Source organism: Rattus rattus, chromosome 13 (assembly GCF_011064425.1).
Source record: "Rattus rattus isolate New Zealand chromosome 13, Rrattus_CSIRO_v1, whole genome shotgun sequence".
Lineage (NCBI taxonomy): Eukaryota > Metazoa > Chordata > Mammalia > Rodentia > Muridae > Rattus > Rattus rattus.
Window position 1 is genome coordinate 61,656,108 of NC_046166.1, and position 25,990 is coordinate 61,682,097.

The following is a 25,990-nucleotide window of genomic DNA, read 5'->3' on the forward strand; positions in this document are numbered from 1 at the left end:
CACTTCATAATTATAACTTTGCTTCTGTTATGAATCATAATGTAAATGTCTGATATGTGATCTCCGTGGGGGTCACCATCCTCTGGTTGAGAACCAATGGTTTAGATCGTCGGACGGTTTTAACCTAATGGGATCTCCACCTAAACTCTTGAAAGTGGAAGATAATTTTTAAGCAAATTGACATGCCAAGGAATCACTGTGGGGCTCTGAGTGGTTTTTGTTTGTTTGTTTTTGTTGTTTTCTTTTTCCTTTTTCTTTTTGTATTTTGGAGTAACCTTTCAGGACAAGAGAAACTGGGGTTATATGTACAGAATGCTGAGAGAAATCAGGAAAAAAAAAAAAAGAAGCCCGATTTTAAAGAAGCTTGTGTTTAGGCAGGCTACATTTTGGAAACAAAGAACTAAGTTCCGAGACAAGTAGAAAATGAGGAGTTCATCCCTACATGCTTCTAATAAAATCTTAGCAGAAATTTTCAGCCGTAAATAATAACCAGCCACATTGCACCTATGGGATATTCATTTCATACTTAAGAACACATATGTCCTGTAAGTGAAGAAACAAAAAGACACTCTATACCAACAAGCAAGAAAGAGGAGAGAGAACAATGAATATCTCTCAAAGGAGACCAAGTCCAGAGTTTTGTCACAAGAAACTCACAGTCAAATCGTGGAGAGCATTCAAGAGTTGTAAGCATGCGTTTATCTAACATTAGAGCAACTGCACGCACAGACACATTTAAGTAGAAATGCCCAGCAATGCAGTGGCAGGCCTTAGCACTCGGCTTTCAGAGGTGAGAAAATCCTTAAGGAAGTAAGCAATAAAGTTCACTCAAGTTTCAGTTTAGGCCAATGTACAGCACTCACACAGACATCACACACGCACCTTCCTACCTAGTAGCAGTAGGGTATGTATTCCTGTGGCCGTGGACCAACTACAATGTTAAACCACGACAGCAGTTTCCCAATACAAATCTTGGAAAATTAACAAATGAAAAGTAAGCAGATGCCCCCGGAACAGCTAATGGGTCAACGAAGAAATAAATAAGAAAATATCTTGAGGGTGAATGAGAGAGTAGAGATTGAAAACCCACCAAGACCCCTCAGGTGCAGCAAGAGGGGATGGCTATTAATATTTAATAATCGATCTTACCACAGTAAAAGAGATAATATATTGTACAACCCAACACATAAAATGCTAGGCAGGATAAAACCTCCATTTATGGGTCCTCCAGGGCAGCACTGCATATTAAATGTAGCTGTGGGGTTGGGGATTTAGCTCAGTGGTAGAGCGCTTTCCTAGCAAGCGCAAGGCCCTGGGTTTGGTCCCCAGCTCCGGAAAAAAAAAAGAAAAGAAAAGAAAAAAAAAAAAGAAAATAATGTAGCTGTGATGGTGCCAACCCACGGCCCGAGTTACTAGCCACGTAGGGATGCAGTACTGGACAACAATATTATTAACTCCACGTTCCTCTGGTAAATTTGAATCATTGTAAGTGGCCAGGGATTTCTCCCCTGACAGGGCCGCTCTCGATTTTTCAGTCTGCAGCCTTCCTGAGCAACCAAAACAGAGGGACTAAGCAAATGTCTACACGCAGCAGGCTCCTGGCCTGGGCAGAGCCGAGCCTGCTAGGTGTTGGGATTTATACGTAAGTAGCAGCAACAGATGGCTACCAGAATATAGAAATGTTTAAGGAGGGTGGCTGTTCCTAAGAGATCAAGGAACGGTTTCCCTGGGTAGCTTCCTGGCAGTCCATGTTCAGCTGCACCGAATAGAGAGAAATACGCTCTCGCAGACAGTTGAATGAGACTCTTCCCATGTCCTCCCTGAAAAATGGGCTATTGAAACCTGTAATGTAAGAACAAAGATGGCGCGGTCTGCAAGGTTCTGAGCTATAGCTTCGAACGCGGCTCAGCCACACCCAGCTAAGTAAGACGTTGCCTTTCTTTGTAGAACTGTACACACAGAAAATGCTGTGACCCCATGTCGTGCCGACTGAAGTCCAAAGCCTCGTGTGGCTCCGGGGAGTGCTGTGGTCAGGACTGCAAGGTAAGAGGGAATCTGCCTCTACTCCTCTGCTCTCCTGTACATTCCGTCTCATGTTTCTGCTCTCCTCGCTTGGCTTCCTTAAGTTTCCTCTATGACCTCAAGAATTTCTGTCTGATCGACCTATGGCTCTTCCAGCTTTTCTCACTTTTTTCTGTGCGTAGCTGTATGAGGGCCAACGGTTGGACAAGTTCTTTGTACGGGTTAAACTCAGTTTACTGTCTTCTGGGAACGTCCTTTGCTCTGCTGCACACCCCCCCTCCCACCAATTAATGCTGCCGTTGTCTACATCCTCATTGTTCAGACTCTTTAGAGAGAGCTCTGTGAATGTTTACATCTTAAAAAAAAAAACAAAATAAACAGTGTAAATCAAAGATTTCAATAAATGTGCTTAGATGTCAGTGAGTGTGAGGTTGTATTAGTTATGGTTATTTAGAGAAATAATAACACCTGAATACACACACACACACACACACACACACACACACACACACACACACACACCACTAGCTTGGGCTTGGTCACCACTAGATACAAGGTAGAGTTATCTAAAAGGAAGGAAGCTCAACTGAGAAAAATGCCTCCATAAAATCAGCTGTAGGACATTTTCTTGTTAGCAATTGGATGGGTCAAGACCCCATTTCACTCAGGTTCCAGACTACAGTGGTATCTACTTTAAGTAAAATAAACATATAACCCCCCCCAAAAAAAACCCTAAAACTTTCATAAAAGGCAAGAAGGTAGTTAGTTATACAACACTGAAGGAGATGATTATAGGATATAAAAGGAGAAGGATATAAAATTGTGGGTGCACAGGCATCCAACAGCAGAGCAACCAGACACGAGAGTAAAGGCACTAGAGAGAGACAGGCCCATTCAAAAGCAGGAAGGACTCAAAATTCCACACTTAGCCATGGTCAACTCACATTGCTGCGATGCTGCATAAGACGAAAGGGACCTTTTTGATTAAACAGGGCGTAACCACAAATGAACAGACGTGTGCAAACAAGTGTTCTTGAGCCTGGGAGAGTGGGCACGATTCGTGACCTTCCCTGCATCCAGCTGCGGAAACATTTTTTTTTTTAATAGACGTATTAATGTCGCACAGTGTCCTCTGCTATGTCATCCTATGGGAGGCCATAGGCAATGGGACCTCATGAGTTTCACTCAAAACCACCCAGAGCCTTTACCAAAAAAAAAAAAAAATGCATCCTTGGAAGGAATCATTTATGTTTTCTTCTAGGTAAAACCGGTTAATGTACTCTGTAGAAAGTCGAAGAATGAATGTGACTTTGAGGAGTTCTGTAACGGAAATGACGCTTACTGTGTCGCTGACACGTACGCACGCAACGGGCAGTACTGCGACTCAGGGCAAGCCTTCTGCTACAGTGGTCTTTGTATGACGAGTAATAATCAATGCATGAAGTTGCTCGGGAAATGTAAGTGTCATAATATTCTTCCAAAGCCTCACCATCCCAATGCCCGCTATTCAATTCTGCAGGATGAAAAAAAATATGTCACCTAGTAATGGCTAAAGTCCGACTTGGTAATCATTAATTTTGAAGGTAACCCGTTTTTGTTTTGTTTTGTTTTGTTTTGTTTTGTTTTGTTTTTGGTTTGTTTGTTTTTGTTGTTTCCAAGAGACAACGCAAAGGAGCCCCTGAGCTGACACTGAATTTCCATTTGTTAGAAGAAGAACTTGCAAGCGGAAATGCGGCTTTCCCCACAGTGTTACATCTGATTTCGTGGTGATGGGGTTTAGTTTAAATGGAAAGGATCTGGGTTTCTAGTAGAGCAAACTGGGCCTTCAAGAGCTGACGATGAATAAGGGATCCTCTGATATTTGACAGCACAGTTACTTGCTTGAGAGTTGACTTGTCTTTTCCTGCATGGATGGACTTCACCTTAGCTGAGAACAAGACATTTCATTTTAGAAACAACATCATGCTTCACCATAGGATTTATCTCTGGCCAAAATGTGTGATACCACTGTAACACACTTATATTCAAAGAGTGGCCTGGAACTTAGTCTCAGAAGCCAGGCTGGTTGGATAGGGAGCTCCAGGGTTATGGATACCTGTCTCTCCCTTTTGTCTTGCCGCCCCTGGAATTACATGCCCAGGTTTTTATGTGGATCCAGAGATCCAGATGCTACTTCTTTCCCGTGTAAGGAAAGCCTTTGACCAATTGAATCATCTCCCTGCCTTAAAGACACCTTAGAAGGATGTCTTGTGCAGGCTTTTGGGAGCTCAAGGTAAAGTTTGTGGCTGCAGTCACCACAGGGTCATGGAGTGCTCCTCTGGGTTTTTCCCCCCCCAATTTGAAGTTGATTGAAGCAGTACTTTATGACCCCTGTCTTACCGCCTGAAACTCAAACATTTTAATGATTTCTTCGTTTTTACTGTATATGTCCCTGTGAGTTCCTGCAGGTACACATGCATACCCTATGTTTGACTGTAAAGACCAGAAGAGGGTGTAGGCTCCCTGGAACTGGAGTTATGTGCAGTTGTAAGCCTCCATACGGGTGCCAAGAACTGAATCTGGGGCCCTCTGCAAGGGCAGATAGTACTTTCAGCCACTGAACCATCCTACCAGCCCCTGTCCGAGATTCTGAGTATTCTTTTGAAACATTAAACCCAGGGTCAAACATGGCAAACAAGCAAGATACAGTTCAACACACTGATGAACAAAAAGAGAAGTAACTGCAGAGTGAAGCCTCCCTCCCTCTTTCTTTCTTCCCATTGGCATCTGTACGGTGGCTCCCATGAATTCTGTTTCAGTGATGGATTTCATGCCATTTTCTAGCTCCTCAGTGTGTCGCCTTCAACCAGGCTGCACATATCTAGGCCCACACAGGCTGAAACATGTTTCCACTTCACACCAGAAAAAAGTATTTGCCAGCCTACCCATCTTCAACCCCGCCTTATTTTATCGAGCTGTATTGGATTTCAGCGACAGAAACATTTTATTTTATTTTTTTTTCTGAGTGGAGGAGGCACCCTCTCAGCTCATCCTTATCTGCTTCCCGTGCCAACTGGCTGACATCATGACGTCACAGCAGGTGTCCATCTGCTGCTTTTTAAATTTTTCTATTCGCTCTATATAGCTCAGTTCTGAGTCCTCAAAAAAAGAGCCAGATTTAGGATGGGACTAAGTATAGAAATGTGTCTCCTCCCCCAGTGTGAAAAGCTACACGTGTCTACTGTCACCTCACATGGTGGCTTTAAAAGTGCACACAGAGTAACTGTCTCTTCTCCAGTGATTTTTTTGTTTGTTTGTTTGTTTGAGACAGGGTCTCCTTGGCTGTCCTGGAACAACTCAGAGTGCTGAAATTAAAGGCATGAGCTACCTCCACCTGTTGTTTATTTTAATTAATTAATTAATTAATTTTTTTAAGGCAGGCTCTCATCCAGTCTGGGGCAGCCTGGAACTTGCCATGTAGCATGCAAGGTACCCTCTCTACCTGCAGAACGCAGAACAAAAAGCAAAAGCCAAACAAGAGCCCTCAATCCAGTCAACCTCCTTCTCAAATATGGACCGTGCCTCTCAGAATCCCTTCTGAGAATATTCCCGTAGCAGGCGATGGCCCTTGTACCTCAGAACTGTGTATCCTGGAGATCCAAGAGCCGTGCTCGCTCACAGCACAGCTGGGAGGAGCCTGGGTCTCTCTGGTAATAGTCCTAGCAGCAGTTGACAGTCATCTTTCTTGAGTTGTACCTTCAGATTCAGGTAGACCTGATCAGGTAGACAGATTCAGGTAGTTCAAAGCCTACAAAAATCCAGCCAGAGAAGCAGACGCTGTTGCTCTGTGAGCCTACACCCAGGGAAATGAGCTGTCCGAAGATGGTCAATCTCCGGGGTGGCTCAGGAACAAAGAAAATGCTGGCCTTGGAGAACTGGGAGTGGTTACCTCAGATTTGTGGTGTTTCAGGAATCAAGAAAACAAAGCCACCGGGTTTGTTATCTGCAGCCTCAAAAATCTAAAAGGAAGGGGTACCAAAGAGAGCACCGAGGTGCTAAGTGTTGTGGGGTGAATCCATGAAGCACCTTAAAAACAGTGGATCTCACCCTTGATCTTAGCCAAAAGGCCGAGAATCGATAACAGTGGATCTCAACCTGTGGATCAAGACACCTCTGTCACGTGGGTCACCTAAGACCACCGGAAAGCACGGATGTCTCTGCATTACAATTCATAACAGTAGCAAAAATTTACAGATATGAAATAGCAACAAAAGCAACTTTGTGGTTGGGGATCACCACAACACGAGGAAGTGAATGAAAAGTCTGCAGAATTAGGAAGGTTAGGAACCACTGTTATCAGAACATTCTGTGTTCGACTGCTCTGAGCCTTCTGGTTCAGGGCTGTGGTGACGGGGTATCCAGGCCAGAGAGTCTCCACAGGGCAGTTCTCACTGCGATGAAGCCAATATGCCGCTTCCCTCTAAAAATCTCAGCGAGTCATTCGCAATAAATGCTTCTTGTGTTAATGTTGATTTTTTTTTATTAACTTGAGTATTTTTATTTACATTTCAATGTTATTCCTTTCCGGTTTCTGGGCAAACATCCCCTAATCCTTCGCTCCCCTTCTTTATGGGTGTTCCCCTCCCCACCCTCCCCCCATTGCCGCCCTCCCCCCAACATTCCCGTTCACTGGGGGTTCAGCCTTGACAGGACCAAGGGCTTCCCCTTCCACTGGTGCTCTTACTAGGCTATTCATTGCACCTATGAGGTCAGAGTCCAGTGTCAGTCCATGTATAGTCTTTAGGTAGTGGCTTCGTCCCTGGAAGCTCTGGTTGTTTGGCATTGTTGTACATATGGGGTCTCGAGCCCCTTCAAGCTCTTCCAGTTCTTTCTCTGATTCCTTCAACGGGGGTCCTATTCTCAGTTCAGTGGTTTGCTGCTGGCATTCGCCTCTGTATTTGCTGTATTCTGGCTGTGTCTCTCAGGAGAGAGCTACATCCGGTTCCTGTGGGCCTGCACTTCTTTGCTTCATCCATCTCGTCTAATTGGGTGGCTGTATATGTATGGGCCACATGTGGGGCAGGCACTGAATGGGTGTTCCTTCAGCCTCTGTTTTAATCTTTGCTTCTCTATTCCCTGCCAAGGGTATTCTTGTTCCCCCTTTTAAAGAAGGAGTGAAGCATTCACATTTTGATCATCCATCTTGAGTTTCATGTGTTCTATGCATCTAGGGTAATTCAAGCATTTGGGCTAATAGCCACTTATCAATGAGTGCATACCATGTGTGTTTTTCTATGATTGGGTTACCTCACTCAGGATGATATTTTCCAGTTCCATCCATTTGCCTATGAATTTCATAAAGGCATTGTTTTTGATAGCTGAGTAATATTCCATTGTGTAGATGTACCACATTTTCTGTATCCATTCCTCTGTTGAAGGGCATCTGGGTTGTTTCCAGCTTCTGGCTATTATAAATAAGGCTGCTATGAACATAGTGGAGCACGTGTCTTTTTTATATGTTGGGGCATCTTGTGGGTATATGCCCAAGAGAGGTATAGCTGGATCCTCAGGTAGTTCAATGTCCAATTTTCTGAGGAACCTCCAGACTGATTTTCAGAATGGTTTTAACAATCTGCAATCCCACCAACAATGGAGGAGAGTTCCTCTTTCTCCACATCCTCGCCAGCATTTGTTGTCACCTGAGTTTTTGATCTTAGCCATTCTCACTGGTGTGAGGTGAAATCTCAGGGTTGTTTTGATTTGCAATTTCCTTATGACTAAAGATGTTGAACATTTCTTTAGGTGTTTCTCAGCCATTCAGCATTCCTCAGCTGTGAATTCTTTGTTTAGTTCTGAGCCCCATTTTTAATAGGGTTATTTGACTCCCTGCGGTCTAACTTCTTGAGTTCTTTGTATATTTTGGATATAAGCCCTCTATCTGTTGTAGGATTGGTAAAGATCTTTTCCCAGTCTGTTGGTTGCCGTTTTGTCCTAACCACAGTGTCCTTTGCCTTATAGAAGCTTTGCAGTTTTATGAGATCCCATTTGTCAATTCTTGATCTTAGAGCATAAGCCATTGGTGTTTTGTTCAGGAAATTTTTTCCAGTGCCCATGTGTTTGAGATGCTGCCCTAGATTTTTCTTCTATTAGTTTGAGTGTATCTTGTTTGATGTGGAGGTCCTTGATCCACTTGGACTTAAGCTTTGTACAGGGTGATAAGCATGGATCGATCTGCATTCTTCTACATGTTGACCTCCAGTTGAACCAGCACCATTTGCTGAAAATGCTATCTTTTTTCCATTGGATGGATTTGGCTCCTTTGTCAAAAATCAAGTGACCATAGGTGTGTGGGTTCATTTCTGGGTCTTCAATTCTGTTCCATTGGTCTATCTGTCTGTCTCTGTACCAATACCATGCAGTTTTTATCACTATTGCTCTGTAATACTGCTTGAGTTCAGGGATAGTGATTCCCCCTGAAGTCCTTTTATTGTTGAGGATAGTTTTAGCTATCCTGGGTTTTTTGTTATTCCAGATGAATTTGCAAATTGTTCTGTCTAACTCTTTGAAGAATTGGATTGGTATTTTGATGGGGATTGCATTGAATCTGTAGATCGCTTTTGGTAAAATGGCCATTTTTACTATATTAATCCTGCCAATCCATGAGCATGGGAGATCTTTCCATCTTCTGATGTCTTCTTCAATTTCTTTCTTCAGAGTCTTGAAGTTCTTATTGTACAGATCTTTTACTTGCTTGGTTAAAGTCACACCGAGGTACTTTATATTGTTTGGGTCTATTATGAAGGGTGTCGTTTCCCTAATTTCTTTCTCGGCGTGTTTCTCTTTTGTGTAGAGGAAGGCTACTGATTTATTTGAGTTAATTTTATACCCAGCCACTTTGCTGAAGTTTTTTTTATCAGCTTTAGTTGTTCTCTGGTGGAACTTTTGGGATCACTTAAATATACTATCATATCATCTGCAAATAGTGATATTTTAACTTCTTCTTTACCAATCTGTATCCCCTTGACCTCCTTTTGTTGTCTGATTGCTCTGGCTAGAACTTCAAGAAGTATATTGACTAAGTAGGGAGAGAGTGGGCAGCCTTGTCTAGTCCCTGATTTTAGTGCGATTGCTTCAAGTTTTTCTCCATTTAGTTTAATGTTAGCAACTGGTTTGTTGTATATGGCTTTTTTACTATGTTTAGGTATGGGCCTTTGAATTCTATTCTTTCCAGGACTTTTTATCATGAAGGGGTGTTGAATTTTGTCAAATGCTTTCTCAGCATCTAATGAAATGATCATGTGGTTTTGTTCTTTCAGTTTGTTTATATAATGATCACGGTGATGGTTTTCCGTATATTAAACCATCCCTGCATGCCTGGGATGAAGCCTACTTGATCATGGTGGATGATTGTTTTGATGTGCTCTTGGATTCGGTTTGCCAGAATTTTATTGAGTATTTTTGTATTGATATTCATAAGGGAAATTGGTCTGAAGTTCTCTTTCTTTGTTGGGTCTTTGTGTGGTTTAGGTATAAGAGTAATTGTGGCTTCATAGAAGGAATTTGGTAGTGCTCCATCTGTTTCAATTTTGTGGAATAGTTTGGATAGTATTGGTATGAGGTCTTCTAAGAAGGTCTGATAGAATTCTGCACTAAACCCGTCTGGACCTGGGCTCTTTTTGGTTGGGAGACCTTTAATGACTGCTTCTATTTCCTTAGGAGTTATGGGGTTGTTTAATTGGTTTATCTGTTCCTGATTTAACTTTCGGTACCTGGTATCTGTCTAGGAAATTGTCCATTTCCTGCAGATTTTCAAGTTTTGTTGAATATAGGCTTTTATAGTAAGATCTGATGATTTTTGAATTTCCTCTGAATCTGTAGTTATGTCTCCCTTTTCATTTCTGATTTTGTTAATTTGGACACACTCTCTGTGTCCTCTCGTTAGTCTGGCTAAGGGTTTATCTATCTTGTTGATTTTCTCAAAGAACCAACTTTTAGTTCTGTTGATTCTTTGTATGGTCCTTTTTGTTTCTACTTGGTTGATTTCAGCTCTGAGTTTTATTATTTCCTGCCTTCTACTCCTCCTGGGTGTATTTGCTTCCTTTTGTTCTAGAGCTTTTAGTTGTGCTGTCAAGCTGCTGACATATGCTCTTTCCTGTTTCTTTCTGCAGGCACTCAGCGCTATGAGTTTTCCTCTTAGCACAGCTTTCATTGTGTCCCATAAGTTTGGGTATGTTGTACCTTCATTTTCATTTTCATTAAATTCTAAGAAGTCTTTAATTTCTTTCTTCATTTCTTCCTTGACCAGGTTATCGTTGAGTAGAGCATTGTTCAACTTCCACATATATGTGGGCGTTCTTCCCTTATTGTTATTGAAGACCAGCTTTAGGCCTTGGTGGTCTGATAGCACTCATGGGATTATTTCTATCTTTCTGTACCTGTTGAGGCCCGTTTTTTGACCAATTATATGGTCAATTTTGGAGAAAGTACCATGAAGAGCTGAGAAGAAGGTATATCCTTTTGCTTTAGGATAGAATGTTCTATAAATATCTGTTAAGTCCATTTTTTCATGACTTCTTTTAGTCTGTCTACGTCTCTGTTTAATTTCTGTTTCCATGATCTGTCCATTGATGAGAGTGGGGTGTTGAAATCTCCTACTATTATTGTGTGAGGTGCAATATGTGCTTTGAGCTTTAGTAAGGTTTCTTTTACGTATGTAGGTGCCCTTGTATTTGGGGCATAGATATTTAGGATTGAGAGTTCACCTTGGTGGATTTTTCCTTTGATGAATATGAAGTGTCCTTCCTTATCTTTTTTGATAACTTTTAGTTGAAAATTGATTTTATTTGATATTAGAATGGCTACTCCAGCTTGCTTCTTCCGATCATTTGCTTGGAAAGTTGTTTTCCAGCCTTTCACTCTGAGGTAGTGTCTGTCTTTGTCTCTGAGGTGTGTTTCCTGTAGGCAGCAGAATGCAGGGTCCTCGTTGCGTATCCAGTTTGTTAATCTATGTCTTTTTATTGGGGAGTTGAGGCCATTGATGTTGAGAGATATTAAGAAATAGTGATTATTGCTTCCTGTTATATTCATATTTGGATGTGAGGTTATGTTTGTGTGCTTTTCTTCTCTTTGTTTTGTTGCCAAGACGATTCGTTTCTTGCTTCTACTAGGGTATAGCTTGCCTCCTTATGTTGGGCTTTACCATTTATTATCCTTTGTAGTGCTGGATTTGTAGAAAGATATTGTGTAAATTTGGTTTTGTCATGGAATATCTTGGCTTCTCCATCTATGTTAATTGAGAGTTTTGCAGGATACAGTAACCTGGGCTGGCATTTGTGTTCTCTTAGGGTCTGTATGACATCTGTCCAGGATCTTCTGGCTTTTCATAGTTTCTGCGTAAAAAGTCTGGTGTGATTCTGATAGGTCTGCCTTTTATATGTTACTTGACCTTTTTTCCTTACTGCTTTTAATATTCTTTCTTTATTTTGTGCGTTTGGTGTTTTGACTATTATGTAACGGGAGGTGTTTCTTTTCTGGTCCAATCTATTTGGAGTTCTGTAGGCTTCTTGTATGCCTATGGGTATCTCTTTTTTTAGGTTAGGGAAGTTTTCTTCTATGATTTTTGTTGAAGATATTTACTGGTCCTTTGATCTGGGAGTCTTCACTCTCTTCTATACCTATTATCCTTAGGTTTGATCTTCTCATTGAGTCCTGGATTTCCTGTATGTTTTGGACCAGTAGCTTTTTCCGCTTTACATTATCTTTGACTGTTGAGTCGATGATTTCTATGGAATCTTCTGCTCCTGAGATTCTCTCTTCCATCTCTTGTATTCTGCTGGTGATGCTTGTATCTACGGCTCCTTGTGTCTTCCTTTGGTTTTCTATATCCAGGGTTGTTTCCATGTGTTCTTTCTTGATTGCTTCTATTTCCATTTTTAATTCCTTCAATTGTTTGATTGTGTTTTCCTGGAATTCTTTCAGGGATTTTTGTGACTCCTCTCTATGGGCTTCTACTTGTTTATTTATGTTTTCCTGGAATTCTTTCAGGGATTTTTGTGATTTCTCTCTGAAGGCTTCTACTTGTTTATTTATGTTTTCCTGTGTTTCTCTAAGGGAGTTCTTCATGTCTTTCTTGAAGTCCTCCAGCATCATGATCAAATATGATTTTGAAACTAGATCTTGCTTTTCTGGTGTGTTTGGATCTTCTGTGTTTGCTTTGGTGAGAATTGGGGTCTCGATGTGCCATGTAGTCTTTGGTTTCTGTTGCTTGGGGTTCCTCGCTTGCCTCTACGCCATCAGATTATCTCTCTAGTGTTACTTTGTTCTGCTATTTCTGACAGTGGCTGGGCACTGTCCTATAAGCCTGTGTGTCAGGAGTGCTGTAGACCTGTTTTTCCTGTTTTTTCTTTCAGCTAGTTATGGGGACTGAGTGTTCTGATTTCCAGGCCTGTAGTTTTTTCTCCATCTACAGGTCTTCAGCTGTTCCTGTGGGCCTGTGTCTTGAGTTCACCAGGCAGGTCGCTTGGGCTGGAAGGTTTGTCTTACCCAGGTCCCAAAGGCTCAAGTTTGCTGCATTGGGTGTTTTATTATGAGCTCTCCGTGGTGGCAGCAACCAGGAAGATCTGCACCGCCCTTTCCGGGAGCTTCCGTGCACCAGGGTTCCAGATGGCGTTTGGTGTTTTCCTCTGGAGTCAGAGATGTGGGCCGAGTGTAGACTCTTCTGGTTTCCCAGGCGTGTCTGCCGTTAATGTTGATTTTTCAAAGAAAATGTAATCAGTGTAGTGGCTTACACTCATCATCCCAGTATATGTAGGAAGATGACACAGGAGGATTGCTGTCAGCTTTTCTAAAAAACCGAAATTGCATGAAGATGTTATTTATCTTGTTTATCGAATTTTTGACTATCCCTTTAAATCTCGTGCCATCCAATCCTTGTCCAGGGCTAAATTAGTTTTAGTATTGGTTAAATTAAGACAGGTTTAACGCACTCATTGCTGTTGTGTTTTTTTTTTTTTTCAACGGGGCTCCTTTCAAGTAAAGAATTACTGACAGTTGTATAGTCCCTTCACACATGTATCTACACATAGGAATTATGCCCCACTGGAGGTGACATCTGAGATCAGTTCCTGTAGGTGAAGAGGTCTTTTGTCAATGAATAGCAATTGAAGGCAAGCGATCTGAGTTCTTATACCAAATGACTGACATAAACAATACCAACCATTCGCAAACCTCCAAGTCCAAGGGACAGGGACAGCTGGTAAAGGTAGTTGAATTTTTGCTATTTCTTTCAGACTAGCCATGACTCACACCCTCTCCCCACCCCATCCCCAACCTCTGTCCATGGATGTGTTGGTCGCTGTAGATGACTGGCCATGTCCTTTCTACTTTAAAAATACAACACCCCTTTTATGCTCATCAGGGTGTTAAGGCACAGGGGCTCTAGCAAGGAGGGTGGTACCCTGGGTACTCCGCTCTGTGATAAAGAATGAACTGTATTTTTCCCAGTAAATAAAGAACTAGGAAAGAAAACAATTCAAAAGGAATAGAGAGGATCACGTTTGCTCCTCTCTCCGACAATATGAAACATCTAAACCTCCCTCCCTCCTTCCCTCTCTCCCTTCCTTCCTTTCTTCCTCCTTTCTTCTTGATCAGTACTAGGCTGGGTTAGAACCCAGATATCTCTTTAAATATCCCAGTACCAACAAGGTTTTGATCCTAAGGGATCACAGTATGGTTCCCAGTCTGACCCTGTCAGTTCCACAGTGTGATCTGAACACTTGATCCATTTTAATTCTTTTTGTCTTTATTTTCAGATGTGAGAGGAGCTTCCTTCGCATGCTATGAAGAGTTCAATTCCAGAGACGATAGATTTGGCACCTGTGTTAGAAAGTTTTGTACTTTCGAGTACGTATTTAGAAAATCATACTTAGGTTTAGAATACAGATTCTCAAAACCTAAAATGTATTCTGAGTGAGTGACAGTGGAACAGTCCTTGGCCAAGTTTCCTTTGTCACACGGTCTCACCTAATGGTCGTCATCGTCGTCCCTTGCTATGGGGACATTTGTTCAGTGCCCACAATGTCAAAGGACAGTGACCTTGGAAACAGCTTCCAGAGATGGCGATGCTGAAACAGACACCATGTTAGATTGCATATAAATACATACATGTAAACATGATGTGCCTCACAAAATGTAATAAGAATTATCTTGCTTTACTTACAAAAACAACAGCAGCATTAACAACAAAAAACCCACCAAACCCACCATAGGTTACTGGTAATTTGCCCAAATTTCAGTAGCTAAAACATGACCTAAAAGAGCTGTCAGTGTGTCATGATTACCAATTTCCATTCTAGTCCTACATTGCCTCATTCAAGAAAAGAGTGGATTCTAAGTTGTGCTAAGTTTTTATGGAGTTTTATGTTCCGCCTGGATTTAAATTAAGAAGACACTATTTTTTTTTTAATGTAGAGCATATCATGTTAAAGAACTATAAATTTTATTTTCACATCGCATAGGGAGATAAGGCAGAAATCAAAAGTTTAGGGAAGGGGGGGACAATAGTTGCTGATTTCCCTCATGTGGCCCCTCAGCTGCTAGCATTGTCTCACAAGCTGCCAACGCTACTTATTTAAGTAAGCACTAAGAGAACTTTGCCCTTATGCTTCCAGAAACACTCTCTGTGGGAAGTTGGTCTGCACCTGGCCATTCAAGAGGCTGCTCAAGAAAGACAATATGTCTGCGGCTTATGGACAGATCCGAGATGATTTATGCATCTCTCTGTATAAAGGAGGGAGGACACCTAAGGCATCAAAGTCATCATATACCGACATGTCAGAAAGAGACGAAACATTTGTAAGAGACGGCACAATCTGTGGTCCTGATATGGTAATTTGGGTTTCTTTATGTTGATTTCAAATTATTATTATTATTATTATTATTATTATTATTATTATTATTATTCTCTTCAGGTTCATTTTGACGCTGCATTAAGCACTACATTTCCCACAATTTCTTCACTGCGGTAAAATGCTCATAACAAAGGCTCACATCTTAATCACCCAGAGCTGAGTAATCCAGCTCTACCAAGTCCGCTCTCTTGTGTTGAACAGCTGGTATACCACTGTGTATCTCTGTAGTGTAAAATCACTTGTGGGAGGCTGGGTGTGTGTGTGTGTGGGGGGTGGTGGTGGTCCTTCACCCCTTTTGCTCCCAAGTAACATCCCACCTAGCGCATTTTAGCTCTTGAATACATGAAACAGAGGCCTGGCATTTTTGTTAAAAGGCTGCGCACACTAATCTGGGCAGGTTCTGATCTAGTCTAACCCTCTATGTTGCCTACTCCCCATCCACGCGGTCCTTTACCAGCATCTGAGTCTTTTCCTGGTCCCCTCTGATCCATGTGTGTTGGTCCTCATGGCTGCTCTAGTCTCTCATGGCAAATTCTGCTCATCCATCCAAATGGTCTCTCCACACCTCCCTCTCTCCCCTCTCTCCTCTTCTGTATCTTTCTAGAACCCCCCCCTCTTGCACCCCCATGACTGGAATCGAAAGTCCTGCTCTAGCCTCTTCTATCCGGTTAATAGACTGATCACTCTTTATTAACCATTATCAGAGGTGATGGAAAAAAAAATTTATATAACATTGTGCCCTGAGATGCTTGACTATGTCAGGGTCTGGACTGTGACCAGATGTCTGGGCATAGGAATCAGCATCTGAAAACACAATGTCCAAAACCATCCCCTAAAACCGTGGTCTTCTCATCTCATGTAACTGAAATTCTACCTATGAGGCAACTCTTCACTCCCCCCACCCCCAACAGCTTCTGGGGTCCCCTGTGATTGCTCTAAACATGGCACAGAAGTGGACCCATTCACGGTTTGTTGCTTGACTTACTCCATCCAGCTGAGATCCTTAGGGACCCTCCACACTATAGAAGTTATCATTTCTATCCTTTTCAGGGCTCTATACTGTTCCACTGTATGTACATATCACATATTGCTTATCTAGTCATCAGCTCCTGGCTACTTGGGTGCTTTAGTTACTGTAAACAATGCCATGGGATTAAAAATGTCTGAAGGGCTACAATCCATCATGACTATCACAACAACATACTTATACAAACCCCACCACGGCATTCATTGCATCATGAGGCATTTGGTCATACCGTATCCATATTCAAGGAGAGAAAGGAGGGCAGGCAAAAGAGAGATGGAGCAAGAGACAGAAGGAGGAATGCTATTTATAAATTATCAGTCTTGTATCTTAGTCCCAGCAAAACCAGCCAACAACAGTTTCCAGGTTCTCTATGCCATTAACAACCCTTCTTCTTATTGGCCTTTTGATAGCAGGTGTCCCAGTGGACGTGCAATGCTGTCTTGGTCCATGTTCAATGGATGGTTGGTGCAGTGGTGCCTCTCTTCAGGGATCATTGCATGTTTGTATACCTTAGTAGGGAAAATATAATTTTAACTCATTGTCCCAGTTACAATGAGGCTGTTGTTGAACCTACTAAGTCTGTTGTGAAAGGTGATACCTTGAGAGACTCATTATCTCAGACATTTTGTGTGTTGCCAGTTTAGAGTATTGGTAGTGGGTATAATGGGCTTTTATTTGGTGCATAAGGCAATGACTAAGTATACATATACCTTTGCCGTATTCTCCCAAACGATCGCCCCTTCTGCATTTCATTCCAGTACCTCCCTTGCTCTCATGTTCCTTACCTTTCAATCTCTTTCTTTCCTTTTATAGTTTTCTTTATACTTTCATTTCCCCCACCACACGCATGCACCTGCACACACATACATGTAGGCAAGCATACACACACAAGCATGTTGTATAAATTTAAATCTACATCCTGAACACGAGAGAAATTGTATGATGTTACTTTTTTGGTTTCTTTCTCTTGCCCTGATGATACTTTTAGTTCTATCCATTTTCCTGCAAATGCCACACTTTGATTGTCCTTGATAAATGAATAAACTATCCCATGTGTATATCTACCACATTTTCTCCCCTTCACTTGTTGCTTGACATATGTCTGGTTCATGTGGTGGTTTGAAGGTAATGTCTTTCCACAGTCTCAGGCATTTGAAAACTTGGTTCTCAGTCGTGTGTCTGGGGAGCCTGAGGCAGTATGACCTTACTGTAGGAAATATGTCACTTATCGTGGGCTCCGAGAGTTTAAAGATGTTGTTTTCAGGTTCGCTTGCTCCGCTTCATGCTCGTCAAGTAAGACATAGGCTCTCAGCTTTGTTCATTTACCATGTCTGCCTACTGCTATGCTTCCCCACCATGATGATGATGGATGCTTATCCTAGAATTGTTGAGTTCAAAAACCAAAACCCAAACCACACCAAATCCAAAACCAAAACGAAAACCAAACAGACCAACCGACCAACGACCAACCAACTAAACAAGCAAATAAAGCCTTAGTTCTGTAAGTTGCCTTGACCGTGGTTGGTACTTCATCATAGCAAAAGAAAACTAACTAAGACAGTCAGTAACCATTGTGAAGAGTGACACAACTTACAAAGATCCAAATTGTCTCATGGCTACGTGACTTGTAATCCTTCAGGAATATGCCAAGGAGTGCTAAAAGCATCAAAACTCGAACTTCGTAAGTTAAATGGCACAACACCAAATTATCAAGACAACAAATGGACTGATGAATTATGTAGGTAGCTGTCAAGCCAGGGGTGGCCCCGCCCTCAGTGGGCTGGACCCCTCCCTATCAGTCAGCGATTGAGAAAATGCACTTCAGGCTTGCCAACTGCCCAATCTCATGGAGGTCTTTTCTCGAATGGGGTTCCACCCCCTCTTGGATGAGCAGATTTCCTCCCCCTCCATATGTTAAAGCACCTTGTATTCAGAAACAACTTATCTTAAACTGCGCTACATAATTGTAGTATGTTGCTAAGAGCTGTTTTTGAGTTTTGTTAGTTTTAGCATCTTCCTATCTCAGTGTTTTAAACAACGGATATTGGTCTGTGTTTTGGTTTGCTAATAAGTGAGTACTGAGCTCACAAAAATCAGGGAATCAGTTCTAGCCTTTCCAGTTTTAGTAAGATTTGAAGGATTGATCTAATTTTGAAAGCAGAGGCTCTATGATTTGGTCATCATCTCAGAACTCTTCAGCTGGCCTCTTAAACCTCTAATACATAGGCTGATGATTTGTGCTTCTAAAAGTTGGTCCATTCTTACTACATTATCCAATTTAGCAAAAGGCTGTCAGCACATTCTTATTTCTGTATAATTGTAAGTAATGTTCAGATTTTTCATTTCTGATTTTGCTTATTTGAACTAAACATTTAAAATATATTAATTACTTGCAATTGAAGGCTTTGTCAAGTTTGCTCTTTTTAAAAGAAACTCAATGTTTGGTTTTTATTGACTTTACTGTTTCTATTTTGTTTCTCTATACTCTAGCTTTTGATTCTTTATTCCTACTAGTTTTAGGTTGGTTTGCTATCCTTTCTACTTTTTTGTTTTTACTTTTGAGATTTTTTTTTATTGGTAATTTTAATTATTCACCTTTCAAATGTTGTCCCCCTTCACAATCCTCCATCCTATCCCTCTATCCTTTGCCTCTAAGAGGGTGCTCCCCTACCCACTCACCCATCCACTCCCTCCTCACCCCTCTGGCACTACCCTATACTGGGGCATTAAGCCGCCACAGGACCTCCCCTCCCACTGATGCCAGATAAGGCCATCCTCTGTTACTTATGTAGCTGGAGCCATGGGTTCCTCCATGTGTACTCTTTCATTGGTGGTTTAGTCCCTTGGAGCCTGGTTGGTTGATATTGTTGTTCTTCCTATGGGGTTGCAAACCCCTTTAACTCCTTCAGTCCTTCTCCTAAGAAGGACTCCATTGTGGTCTCCCGGCTCAGTTGGATGGATGGTTGACTTCATCTGTCTTAGTCAGATGCTGGCAGAGGCTCTCAGAGGACAGCCATGGTAAGCTTCTGTCTAGGAGCACTTCTTGGCATCCACAATAGTGTCAGGGTCTGGTGTTTGCAGATGGGATGGATCCCAAGGTGGTGCTGTCTCTGGATGGTCTTTCCTTCAGTCTCTGCTCTACATTTTTGTCCCTGAATTTCCTTTAGACAGGAACAATTCTGGGTTAAAAATCTTGAGATGGGTGGGTGGCCCCATCCTTCAGCTGGGGGCTGTGACTATTTACTGGAGGTGGTCTCTTCAGGTTCTGTCTTACCTCTGTTTGGTATTTCAGCTAACGTCATCCTTATTGGGTCCTGGAAGCTTCTTGATTCCCTGACATCTGGAACTTTCTAGTAGTTCCCCCCCATTTCCCATCACCCACTGCTACATATTTTTATCTATTTTCCTGACTCTCTGGACTTCTGTATCTTCCCATACCTGGTTCTTCACTCCCTTTTTTTCCCTCCCCATCTTTCTCCTAGGTTCCATCCTCCCTCTATAACCTGTGTTTATTTTGTGTTCTCCCTTCTAAGTAGGATTAAAGCATTCACAATTTGGTCTTGCTTCTTGTTAAGCTTCATGTGGCCTGACTTGTATTGTGGGTATTCTGAGTTTTTGGGCTAATATCCACTCACTAGTGAGTATGTATGTTGAACATTTCTTTAGGTGCTTCTCAACCATTCAGGATTCCTCAATTGAGAATTCTTTGTTTAGCTCTGTACCCCATTTTAAATAGGATTATTTGGCTCTCTGAAGTCTTAACTTCTTGAGTTCTTTGTCTATATTAGATATTAGCTCTCTATTGAATGAAGGGTTGGTAAAGATCTTTTCCCAATCTATAGGTTGCTGTTTTGTCCTATTGACAGTGTCCTTTGCCTTACAGAAGCGTTTCAATTTTATGAGGTCCCATTTGTCAATTGTTGCTCTTAGAGCATGAGCCATTACTGTTCTGTTCAAGAAAATTCTCCCTGTGCCAATATGTTTGAGGCTCTTTCCCACTTTCTCTTCTATTAGTTTGAGTGTATCTGGTTTGATGTGGAGGTCCTTGATCCAGTTGGACTTGAGCTCTGCACAAGGAGATAAGAATGGGTCAATTTGCATGCTTAACCATGTAGAACCAGCACCATTTTTTTGAAAATGCAGTCTTTTTCCATTGGATGGTTTTAGCTTCTTTGTCAAAGATCAAGTGACCGTAGGTAGGTGGGTTTATTTCCGGGTCTTCAGTTCTATTCATTGATCTACCAGCCTGTCTGTGTACCAATACCATGTGGTTTTTACCATTATTTCTCTTCAGTAGAGCTTGAGGTCAGGGATGGTGATTCCTCCGGAAGTTATTTTATTGTTGAGAGTTGTTTTCACTAACCTGGGTTTTTTGTTATTCCAGATAAATTTGAGAATTGCTCTTTCCATGTCTTTGAAGAATTGTGTTGGGATTTTGATGGGGATTGCATTGAATCTGTAGATTGCTTTTGGCAAGATGGCCACTTTTATAATATTAATATTAATATTAATCCTGCCAATGCATAAACATAGGAAATCTTTCCATCTTCTGAGGTCTTCTTCAATTTCTATCTTCAGAGGCTTGAAGTTCTTTCATACAGAATAGTGTGACTATTGTGAAGGGTGTTGTTTCTATAATTTCTTTCTCAGCCCTTTTATTCTTCGTGTAGAGGAAGGCTACTGATTTGTTTGAGTTAATTTTATAATCCAGCCACTTTGCTGAAGTTGTTTATCAGGTATAGGCATTCTCTGGTAGATGTTTTTTGCCATGGCTTATGTATGCTGTCATATCATCCACAAATAGTGATATATTGACTTCTTCCTTTCCATTTGCATCCTCTTGACCTTTTATTGTCTAATTTCTTTAGCTAGAACTTCAAGTACTATATCGAATAAATAGGAAGAGAGTGGGCAGCCTTGTCTAGTCCCTGATTTTAGTGGGGTTGCTTCAAGTTTCTCTCCATTTAGTTTGACGTTGGCTATTGGTTTGCTGTATATTTCTTTTATTATGTTTAGGCACGGGCCTTGGATTCCTGATTTTTCCAATTACTGACTTTTAACATGAAGGGGTGTTGTATTTTTTCCAAGGCTTTTCCAGCATCTAATGAGATGATCATGTGGGATTTTCTTTTTGAGTTTTTGTAGTGGATTACATTGATGTATTTCCACATATTAAACCATCCCTACGTCTGTGTGATGAAGCCTACATATCATGGTGAATTGAGTATTTTTCATCAATATTCATAAGGGAAATTGGTCTGAAGTTCTCTTTCTTTGTTAAGTCTTTGTGTGGTTTAGGTATCAGTGTACCTTGGATTCATAGAACAAATTAGGTAGTGTTCCTTCTGCTTCTATTTTGTGGAATAGTTTCAGAAGTATTGGTATTAGATCTTCTTTGAATGTCTGATAGAATTTTGCACTAAACCCATTTGGCTCTGGCATTGTTGAATATAGGCTTTTGTAGTAGGATCTGATATTATTTTGAATCTCCTGTTTCTGTTGTTAAGTCTACCTTTTCATTTTTGATTTTGTTAATTAGGATACTGTCTCTGTGTCCTCTGGTTATTTTAGGTAAGGGTTTATCTTATTTTCTCAAAGAACCAACTCTTAGTTTTGTTAATTCTACTTATTTATTTGTTTGTTTGTTTGTTTGTTTATTTTCCATTTTTAGTAAATTGGATATTTCTTATTTACATTTTGAATATTATTCCTTTTCCTGGTTTCCGGTCCATCAGGCCCCTAACCCCTCTCCCTCCCCTTCCACCTCCTATTACCGTCCCCCCCAACAATTCCAACCTTGGCAGGATCAAGGGTTTCCCCTTCCTTTGGTGCCCCAACAAGGCTATTCACTGCTACATATGCAGTTGGAGCCCAGGGTCAGTTCATGGGTAGTGGTTTAGTCCCTGGAAGCTCTGGTTGGTTGACATTGTTGTTCTTATGGGGTTGCAAGCCCCTTCAGCTCTTTCAGTCCTTTCTCTAGTTCCTCTAACAGGGGTCCTGTTCTCAGTTCAGTGGTTTGCTGCTGGCATTCGCCTCTGTATTTGACATGCTCTGGATGTGAGATCTCTATCTGGTTCCTGTCAGCATGCACTTCTTAGCTTCAACAATCTTATCTAGTTTGGTGGCTGTATATATATGGGCCACATGTGGGGCAGGTTCTGAATGGGCATTCCTTCAGTCTCTGCTCTAAACTTTGCCTCCCTATCACCTCCTATGGACTTTTCCCCCTTTTAAAGAATGAGTGAAGCATCTGCATTTTGGTCATCCTTCTTGAGTTTCATGTGGTCCGTGCATTGCATCTTGGGTAGTTTGAGCATTTAGGCTAATATCCACTTATCAGTGAGTGCAGTTTTGTTAATTCTTTACATTGTTCTCATTGTTCCTACTTGGTTGGCTTCAGCTCTGAGTTTGATTGTTTCTTGCCATCTGCTCCTCTTGTGGGTATTTTTTTGTTGTTGTTGTTCTAGAGCTTTCAGAAGTGCTGTTAGGCTGCTAGTGTAGAATCTCTTTAATTTCTTTACCAGGAGGGCATTTATTGCTATGAGTTTTCCTTTTAACACTGCTTTCATTGTGTCCCATAAGTTTGGGTATGCTGTGCCTTCATTTTTTGTTACTTTCTAAAAAGTCTTTAATTTCTTTATTTCCTCCCTGACCAAGTCATCATTGAGTACAGAGTTGTTCAGTCTCCAGGAATACATGGGCTTTCTTTTTTATTGTTGTTGTTATTGAAGACCAGCCTTAGTCTGTGTAGATCTGATTGAATGCATAAGATTAATTCAAACTTGTTATTATATGTTGAGGCTTGTTTAGTGTTTGATTATATGGTCAGTTTTGGAGAAGGCACCATGAGGTGCTGAGAAGAAGGTATATACTTTTGTTTTAGAATGAAATGTTCTGTAGATGTCTGTTAAATCCATTTGGTCCATAACTTCTTTTAGTTTCTCTGTGTCTCTGTTTAGTTTCTGTTTCCATGATCTGTCCATTGATGAGAATGGGATGCTAAAGTCATCTATTTTTATTGTGTGGTTTGAGCTTTAGTAACATGTGGGTGCTTTTGTATTTGGGACATTGATGTTCAGAAGTGAGAGTTCATCTTGGTGGATTTTTTCTTTGATGAGTATGAAGAGTACTTCCCCATCTTTTTTGATAATCTTTGAAAGTCGATTTTACTGAATATTAGAATAGCTACTCCAGCTTGTTTCTTTAGACCATTTACTTGGAAAATTTTTTCCAGCCTTTTACTTTGAGGTAGTGTCTGTCTTTGTCACTGACATGTGTTTCCTGTATGCAGCAGAATGCTGGGTCCTGTTTACATATCCAGTCTGTTAGCCTATATCTTTTTATTGGGGAATTGAATCCATTGGTGTTCACAGATATTAAAGACCAATGATTGTTGGTTCCTGTTATTTTGTTGTTAGAGATGGAATTACGTTTACATAGTTCTTTTCTTTTGGGTTTGTTGTGAGAAGATTAATTTCTTGGTTTTTCTAGGGTATAGTTTCCCTCCTTGTGTTGGAGTTTCCCTTCTATTATCCTATGTAGAGCTGGACTGGTGGAAAGATATTGTTTAAATTTGGTTTTGTCATGGATTATTTTGGTTTCTCCATCTCTGGTAATTGAGAGTTTTGCTGGATATAATAGCCTGGGCTGGCATTTTTTTTCTCTTAGGGTCCATATGACGTCTGCCCAAGATCTTCTGACTTTCATGGTCTCTGGTGAGAAGTCTGGTGTAATTCTGATAGGTCTCCCTTTATATGTTACTTGCTTTTATTCCCTTGTCATTTTTCATATTCTTTGTTCTCTATATTTGGTGTTTTGATTACGTAACAGGAGGAATTTCTTTTCTGGTCCAATTTATTCAGCAGTCTGTAGGCTTCTTGGATACTTATGGGCATCTCTTTCTTTAGGTCAGAGAAGTTTTCTATGATTTCGTTGAAGATATTTACTGACCCTTTAAATTGGGAGCCCTCGCTCTCTTCTATACCTGTTACCTTTAAGTTTGATCTTCTCATTGTGTCCTGGATTACTTGAATGTTTGGGGTTAGGAGCTTTTTGCATTTTACATTATCTTTCATGATTGTGTTGATGTTTTCTATGGTATCTTCTGCCCTTGAGATTCTCTCTTCTCTCTTTTATATTTCGTTGGTGATGCTTGCATCTGTGTGTCCTGATCTCTTTCCCAGGTTTTCCATCTCCAGGGTTGACTCACTTTGTAATTTCTTATTGTTTGTATTTCCATTTTTAGATCTTGGATGGTTTCATCTATTCTTTCATCTGTTTGTGTTTTTCTGAATTTCTTTAAAGGATTTATGTGTTTCCTCTTTTAGGGCTTCTACCCAATTACCAGTGTTCTCCTGTATTTTATTAAGGGAGTTATTTATGTCTTTCTTAAGGTCTTCTATCATCTTCATGAGATGAGATTTTAGATCAGAATCTTGCTTTTCAGGTGTGCTAGGGTATCCAGGGCTCCTTGCTGTGGTAGGAAACTGAGTTATGACATTGCCAAGTGGCACATGTTTTTGTTGCTTATGTTTTTGTGTTTGCCCCTTGCCATCTGGTTATCTCTGGCATTGCTGTCTCTGACTGGAGCCTGTCCCTCCTGTGAGCCTGATTATATTGATCCTCCTCATGTCAGGCTGTCTGTAGGTGTGGGAGGGGATCTGATGTACCTGATATGTGAACCTGGCTGTGGCAGACCTCCTGGAGGATCAAGCTGTCTCTGGGTATGGATGAGGTGGGGGTAGAGGCTAGAGCACAGCATCTGCTCCTGAGTATAGTTGCAGATAGGAAACTATTTTTTTTTAAAGTATGAAGATCTGTTGTTTATTTGAGTTCTCTTAAGTAAATCCCTTTGTAGTGTTACTTTCCCCATTCTTTATTGCCTGCTTTAGCCTTTAAGTGGTAGTTTGAATAAAAATGTCCTACCTAGACTCATGTGTTTGCATGCTTGGCCCATAGAGAGTGGCACTGTCTAGAGGTGTGGCCTTGCTGGAGTAGGTGTGGCCTTGTTGGAAGAAGTGTGTCACTATGGAGATGGGCTTTGAGGTCTCATGCTCACACTACACACAGTGTGATGAACAGTTGCTTCACCTGCTTGAGGGTCAAGAAATACACCTTTCAGCTCTTTCTCCGGCACAGTGTCTGCCTACTTGCTGCCATGTTTCCCACCATGGCAATAATAGGCTAAACTTCTGAAACTGTAAGCCAGCCCCAGTGAATTTTTTTTTTTTTAATAAGAGTTGCCATGGTCACAGTATCTGTTCACAGCCATGAAACCCTAAGTGAGACACTTCACTACACTGGTGTAGTCTATCCTATTTACAGATCAGGGTCGGATGAATCACCCTTTGCTGTTGATCTTTGTGTTCACTCCTTTTTATAATGCTGTTACAATATATCTAACTGAGGCAGGTTTATTTTTGGTTTATTTTAGCCTATCATGGTAAGAAAGAAGCGTGGCTGCAAGCGGTTGCATTGCATGTGCACATCACAAAACAGAGTGTTGGCTGCTTGTCATTTACTCACTCTCTTTCTTTTTAAAAATTCAGCCTACTGTCAGGGTAGGGTGAGTCTTCTCACCTCAACCCAGTGGAGAGCTCCTGTCACAGATATGACCAGAGACTTGTCTCCTTGGTGACTCTAGATCCTATCAAGTTGGCATTCGGTGTTAACCCTACCACTAGTCCATCCCTTACTAACTTGACATCCAGTGTATCATTTTTAAGTTATAACTTTCCACCTCCTCTCCCTGTTGGGCTCATGACCATGTTCCCCTCAATGGCCACAGATATACTGTAACTCTGCATCTGTTGGGAACAGATTGGACACTCCTGGGGTAGCCATCTCTTCCCAAATTGTATTTTAAATTGACTTACAAGTAGTAGGCTTGTATGTAACTATCTTCTCTATTTCTTATTTTCTTATTTCATGATTTTAAAAGATTAAAACATGATTATTGGTTTATTGTAGTGATAAATAATAACAGCATCTACAATGTCCATTAAATAAGTTTAACAAAATAAAATATCTGCTCGGTGTTTTCCACTGGAGTGCT

At 41.1% G+C, this 25,990-nt stretch overlaps 1 protein-coding gene across 2 annotated transcripts in view; it reads left to right on the forward strand.

The window, feature by feature from the left end:
- LOC116914663 (disintegrin and metalloproteinase domain-containing protein 5) overlaps positions 1–25,990 on the forward strand; it is a 75,780-nt gene that overhangs the window by 18,406 nt on the left and 31,384 nt on the right. For both annotated transcript variants that reach the window (XM_032919066.1, XM_032919065.1), the window contains exons 13-16: positions 1,948–2,043; positions 3,284–3,479; positions 13,812–13,902; positions 14,670–14,886. In XM_032919066.1, coding sequence (XP_032774957.1) covers positions 1,948–2,043; positions 3,284–3,479; positions 13,812–13,902; positions 14,670–14,886 — 600 coding nt within the window. The remainder of the gene's footprint in view (positions 1–1,947; positions 2,044–3,283; positions 3,480–13,811; positions 13,903–14,669; positions 14,887–25,990) is intronic.